The sequence below is a fragment of the Dendroctonus ponderosae genome, unplaced genomic scaffold (assembly GCF_020466585.1).
Source record: "Dendroctonus ponderosae isolate FM_Combo_2020 unplaced genomic scaffold, Dpon_F_20191213v2 Dpon_F_20191213_7, whole genome shotgun sequence".
Lineage (NCBI taxonomy): Eukaryota > Metazoa > Arthropoda > Insecta > Coleoptera > Curculionidae > Dendroctonus > Dendroctonus ponderosae.
The window spans coordinates 2,361,382-2,368,044 of record NW_026018916.1 but is presented as its reverse complement, the minus strand read 5'-3'; the positions used below and the strand labels follow the sequence as shown (position 1 = coordinate 2,368,044).

At 36.1% G+C, this 6,663-nt stretch overlaps 1 protein-coding gene across 2 annotated transcripts in view; it reads left to right on the top strand.

Moving 5' to 3' along the window:
• LOC109539254 (acyl-CoA Delta-9 desaturase) overlaps positions 1-6,663 on the top strand; it is a 20,002-nt gene that overhangs the window by 1,762 nt on the left and 11,577 nt on the right. The window contains exon 1 of one of the 2 annotated variants that reach the window (XM_019906892.2): positions 4,761-4,962. The exons of the other annotated variant lie outside the window; for it this stretch is intronic. Within the exon in view, the coding sequence (XP_019762451.1) occupies positions 4,942-4,962 (21 nt within the window). The 5' untranslated portion in view covers positions 4,761-4,941. Of the gene's footprint in view, positions 1-4,760; positions 4,963-6,663 lie in introns of those variants that run through there. 2 annotated transcript variants of the gene reach the window in all.

Below are 6,663 nucleotides of genomic sequence, written 5' to 3'. Positions count from 1 at the left end.
CGGTGTCATTGCTCAAGTGAGCCAAGAAATTTCTTGTCGTAATTTATCGCTTTTACTGGGAGAGGCAAAATATTTTTGGTGTTTCCTCTCTGGAAAACATATTTGCTGGCTAAAAGAATAAACTAATTTATGGGCATACAACCGACGATTCGCAATGTAGTAGGCCTTAATCGCCACGTGCAAGCATAGGCAATTTCTGTCAGTGGGCCTATATGCCAACCCGGCCGGGAAGTATTTAATTGCAAAATGTTACATTTGGAGAAGTAATGACAGAATTTACTTAAAACACTGTATAAGTGAAAATCAATGGTAATTTTTTCGGGGACGTTTGCGTCCTTTTTTTTAATTTTCAATATCGGTTAACTTATTGTAGTTAACGCGAATTTCCGGCCATCTCCAATACGAGCTGAGTAATCGAAGACGGCTTAATTTGAGTGCGCGTATTGGGAATTTATGTACATACAAATTTTAATAATCTACTTTCTCTTCAGAGAAAAAAAAGAAATTTCATTCAGCAATCAATTTTGCATTTTAGGGTTCATCAATAATTCATTTAAAAACCAGTTTTTAATAGCTGAATGTGGTCCACTTTGGATCGTCTTAGGCATTCCCCTACAGGCTTGAAGCTTGAACTTTTTAGTTCAGCAAACCTTTTTTATACACTGTGTGAAAAAAAACTTTTCCAGTCTTTAAGCCGTCGTGGAAATGAGTTCCTTCGATTTTCGTTTAATGTTTATCTCTTCTAAAACATCGGCGCGTTTTATTCCAACCTCCGATAAAACTGCAATTACAACATTAACAAAAAAAAACAAATTAATATACAATTAATCATTCTAATTGTTGGATTTGGAAACAATATTTTGCAAACGGAATGTGGGCAACAACGAGCATGGATATTTAAATAATTTCGACAGAACTGTTTACTGGATGGTCTCATGTCAATGGTTTGCATATCGCCTCTAGGATTTAAATGGGGCAATCATTGACAAGAGTTACTATAGAACATGCTAATGAATTCTCAATTCGTTTCAAAGAGCTTCATGTTGCAACCGAGTCGAAATGGCTCGATTATGCAAAGCAGGCATTTTCAGGTGAAAAATCCGAAAAATCATCGAGAACTTGATTAGATCGACTTGACCCAGTGCCCTGCACTTGGAAACTGAACAACTGATATTCGGCTCAAATAAAGGCGTATTTTTTTTAATGACACACTTTAATAACATCATTTTTCTATAGGCGTTTCCGTTTGTTTCGAACATGTTCACCGAAATTAGTACAATTTACTTTCGCAGCTAAGAGAGCGCAGTCATATGATCGGCATTGATTAACACTGGCCATATTTATCAAAGAACTGACCACTTGCTATGGAAAGTAGAAGAAATATCCGGCGAAATAATGCTGATGAATCTGGGCCTGTTAATTGGAGTGGAATACAGTTTTTTCTGTTTCCATATGTAAAATGTATTTTTTAAACACTCTGCCATTAATATTCGATTTTAGCTGAAAGGTTTTCTTATTATGGTAATTCAAGAGGTTTCTGGTATGGAATTTGGATGGAACTTCTGCGCCACTGGAAAATATTGCCTGCTACGCGACTATTTTCCACACAAAAAAGTTCTCTCAGTGAAAACATTTAACATTCGCTTGTTTTCAGGAAAAAATCAGTGCACGTCACTGACGTGGGCCAAATCGTTTTCAATTTGTCATCTAGTTGGGAACAAAAAAGCTCTTTTAGATTTCCTGCCGATTTGCACAGTTTTGGCTTTAAAAAATTAAAACCGTTGAATGGTTCAAGAAAAACACCGACAAATTTAATTTTTCCTACTTCCAGAGAAAAAAACAGTGTCTGCCAGTGCTTTTTTGGCAAACAACATATTTTTCAGTTCTCCATTCAGTGGGGAGGAAAAACGCTCTTTCGAGTTTTTCTGCTGAAATGCACAGCTTTTGATTTAAATAATTATGAACCGAAAGACAATGATCGCACATTTAACAATTGTTCCTTTTCAAAAAACAAAAACAATGCACGCCAATGGGATTTCCGCATATAAAAATCGATTTTCAAATTTTCATTGAGTTGGGAACAAAAAAGCTCTTTTGAGTTTTTCTGATAAAATGCACAGTTTTCGATTTCAAAAAAATATTTTCAATTGAATTCTTAATTTTTTTGGACTCATTACTTATTAAGTGCATAAATTAATTTTCCCGATTGCATCATATTTTAAAAATCATTTATTGGCATATAACCGGCGATTTGTGGTGTAGTAGGCCTTAATTTCCACGGGCAGGCATAGACGACTTCTGTCAACGCGCCTATATGCGAACTCGGCCGGGAAGCATTTAATTACGACTGTGTTAAGAGAAGGAATGACTGAAGAAATAAAAAATTATCTCGTTCGTTTCTACTAAAATACACAGTTTTTATTTCAAAAAATGTTTCGGCAAACAAAAATTATTTAAAAAAAAATTAGTTTCTAAAAAATTTAAAACCGTTGTTTGTCCAAGAAAAATATCGCAATATTAAGCATTTGTGCCCCTTTTCCTGGAAAAAAATGCACGCAAATGGGCTTTCAGCAAATCAAAATAATTTCGCAAATTTCCATCCAGTTGGGAGCAAACACGCTCTTTTCAATTTCTCCGCTAAAATGCACAATTTACGATTTAAAAAATTAGAACCGTTGTATCCGAGAAAATTATGGTAATATTTCACATTTATTCATTCCCAGAAAAAAATACATTGCACGCCAATGGTTTTTCTGCAAATTAAAATCTTCGTTCAATTGGGAACAAAATATCCTTCGGCTTTTTCCGCTTAAATGCACAATAAATAAATAGAAACCGTTGTATTGTCGAGAAAACTACCACACAATTTAACATTTGATAGTTTCCAGAAAAAAAGTGCACACCAGCTTTTTTTGGCAAACGAAAACTTTTTTCAATTATTCATTGAGTTGGGAGGAAAACTCTTTTAGCAAAAATCCATAGTTTTTAATTAAAACCCTAAAAACCGCTGTATTATCAGAAAAAAATTACCGCTATATTTCTTTCTGACACTTTCCAGATTCGCAAGCACGAGTGGCTGCTCCGAGGCCAGTCCGAGTCCGAAAAAGGCAACATTTTAGAGATAACTTTTTCTAAGTGTTTCTTGGCAATATTCAAACATTTATCTTAATGTGACAAACTATTCAACAATTTTGAACTTTCCATAATACTTGCTACGTGTTTAAACTAATTTTAGTTACAAATGCATTACATTTTTAAAATCATTTATTGGCATATAACCGTCGATTTGCGGTGTAGTAGGCCTGAATTTCCACGCGCAAGCATAGGCAGTTTGTGTCAGTGGGCCTATATGCCAACCCGGCCGGGAAGTATTTAATTGCAAAATGCTGCATTCGGAGAAATAATGACAGAATTTACTTAAAACACTGTTTAAGTGGAAATCAATGGTAATTTTGTCAACAATTTCGTTTATTTTGATGGAGAGACAAATCTTCGAAACGCTAGTAAGTGAAAAATATCACAGTTTACTTATCCAACAAAATATTTGAAGAAGTCTCAAGTACTGAAGCGTTGGGAAATCCGCTAAATTTTATGGCTATTTGCAGATCGAATAATAACAAACCTGCTTAACTCTTTGCCAAACTCTTTGACAATATTTACTCAACCCATGGCATTTTTCGCAACTCTGTTTGTCCATTCGCGCAGAAGATTTTTTCGATCATGCACTGCGTGGACGCCAATTTTCAATTTTGTCCAGCAGCCGAACAATAATGAATTTGGCGCAACATGAAACAACTTGAAGTGCCCAAATTAGCATAAAACCCATTATCTGGTTCGATTATGAGACAACAATTGGCACCAAATTCTCGAAAGTAGATCGGTGGAGAATATCATATAGATAGACAGATATCGGACAGAGCGTGCGACTTTCCAATTTTTCAACTACGTGATGAGGAAAAAGTGACGATTTTACAGCGGGAATTTTTCAAGAGAATGATTGATTTACCAGAAAAAACCGACCGCAAGTCAACTGTTTTCACATTCTGACTGTGCCGGTATCATCATGTCTATACTTATACAGGGCGTTTAAAAAAGAAACACCCACTCCCAAGGAACAGAGTGAAAATTCGCCAGAAAGTGATAAAGTTTCTAGCTTTGAGGCTTTGAGCCACCCTGTATAGCCTAATTGGCGGGTGTGCGATGGAACCATTGGCTCATTGAGAACAACTAGACATTCTTTTATTAAATACCGAAATATTAAATAACAGCAATTTTGGAGTATTTAGAAATTTGATAATTCCACATGTTTCTCAATTGCCATCTAAAACCAATCAATCATTTTATTGTAATCGGCGTTGGAACGCTACAGCGATTGTTACAAGCATCAAAAAAGGTTCTGATTGAAGCTGAAGTTCAGTGAATTTTACGGTTGATTGCTGAATAATAACTGAAGATCGATAAGAAATTTTTGATGGACCTTTTCAGCGTCGATTTGCCTGCATCTACAACTACCTAAGCATTTACTCCAAACACTCAATGAGGGAAAATAAAAACTGTTCAACTATCGGTGCTCGTGCTTCAGTTCAAGCGATTAATGAAACCGTAATCTTCGCCTTGTAGATAATGCGAGTTGGGTGGGTTCCATGCCAGTGGCAGCGCACAGAACAACTTGAGAGAGGGGTTGGTTCCGTCAGATTGCTTCGAATGGTTCTCCCACTTGAAAAAAGCTCCTGAATATTTATGCCATTCGATATAACTGGGCAAACTTGAGTTTTTCCCTATAATTCCTTCTGCACGGTTCGGCCTCGTAATTTGCGGCTTTTTGACATTGTTGGATGCCAGCAGAAGTTTGATGGTAGTTGTGGTCATCTTCGGGGCCCATTCATGTGCATGTCGTTTCGAAAATTGCCGATTTGTTGAAGAACTTGTGATTTTGTCAAAATGGATTTTGGTATTATGAAGGTAGGTTTTAGTAGCTAACGATTTTTTTCGAATTGATCTCTCAAGGATTTTCTATTTAAATTTAATCCAAAAATGTGTTTTTATTTTCATTAATTTTTGTCTGTTGTGCATTTTGTTTGCTTGATCCTTCTTTATATTTTATGAGTTGATTTTTCGATTTTTTTAGTTCAAATTATTCAAATTATTACGCGGCCGAATTTTCCCCAACTTTGGTACTGGATAACTTTTGATCGTTGCGAGCAATTTGATTTTTGTTTGTAGCCTTTTATAGTCCAATTCCTTTTCAGTCAGTGCGTGTTTTTGGGAAATTTTAGTGCTGCAGATAAACGTGCTGCAGGGTAGAAAACGAAGCAATGCAAAATTTCTGAGAATTCCCCATGCCCTAAATTAAAAAAAAAATCTTCGGATTTCAGGAAAAATGGCGCAAAGAGAAACCTCGAAGTTCCAAACAATTTTTCAATTCTCTGCATGTATCTCTTACCTACAGGTTGAGCTAAAAAGATCAACTTTTTGGGCTTGCAGCATTAAAAATTTTCATATTGGACCGATTTTTGGAGTTTTTTGAACACCCTGTAAATACAAGAGATAGGCAAAAACCCCGAAAACTGTCTCAAGATAGAAGGTTTTCCTTTATGGTTTTGGTGCCTAAATCCAAAAACCTTTTTCTGTGCAACTGGGAGCATGTCAAACATTTAGCCTGTTTGCATTATTTTATTTTCCACCCTGTAGGAATTTTATCCGAATCACAAAATTTTTGCCAAAAACACTTGCTGACATAAAAATAATTAGACTAAATATCGCTTCAAACAGAAATTAAATCTCCAGATCGGAACTTATCCAAAGTTGAGGCACATTTGGCTCTGTAACATTTGTTTTGTTGAGCAGTTTATTGTACACAAACGCCCTTTTTCAAATTAGCATTTCCGCAAAAACTACACTCATCTTTTATTTAGCAAAAGTAGTTTGTGTGATTTTTGTCCCAAAGTTAGCAGAATAAATAAAACGGGCTTTTTCGGTCGTTGTTTGAAACCGAGGATTTTTTCGGGAACCTTAAGCAAGGGCGATCCAAGGGGGGGGGGTCATGACCCACCCCCCATTCAATTCTCTATCCAACGATGCCAAAACGAATTCTCTGGCTCGAATGGTTCTTGAGAAACTTCGAAAAAAGCAGCGTCGTGTTCAAGTGGATTTTGCAACTTAAAAAACAACCACGCAAATCTAAAACTTCTTGAATTCAAGCATTTTTTGAGAAAACTGCCAACATTTCCGCATCCATGGTTCACTTTCTAAAAAGGCCATTTATTTCTGTCTAGAATGATGTACACATGAGCGTTCTTGCTCATTCTGCCTCCGAGATATGAGCAAAAACGGGACGGAAAACATGACATTTTGGCATAATCTTGCACCTAAGTCTCTTATATTCAAATTTCACTTTCTGGGTCAAAACTACTCGAATTTCCTCAGTCACGTTGTTACGACTGAATCGACTTTTCAATTCTCTATCCAACGACGCCAAAACGAATTCTGTGGCTCGAATGGTTCTGCAGAAACTTCGAAAAAAGCAGCGTCATGTTCAAGTGAATTTTGCAACTCAAAAAAAAACAACGCAAATCTAAAACTTCTTGAATTCAAGCCTTTTTTGAGAAAACTGCCAACATTTCCTTATCGATGGTTCACTTGCTAAAAAGGCCATTTATTTCT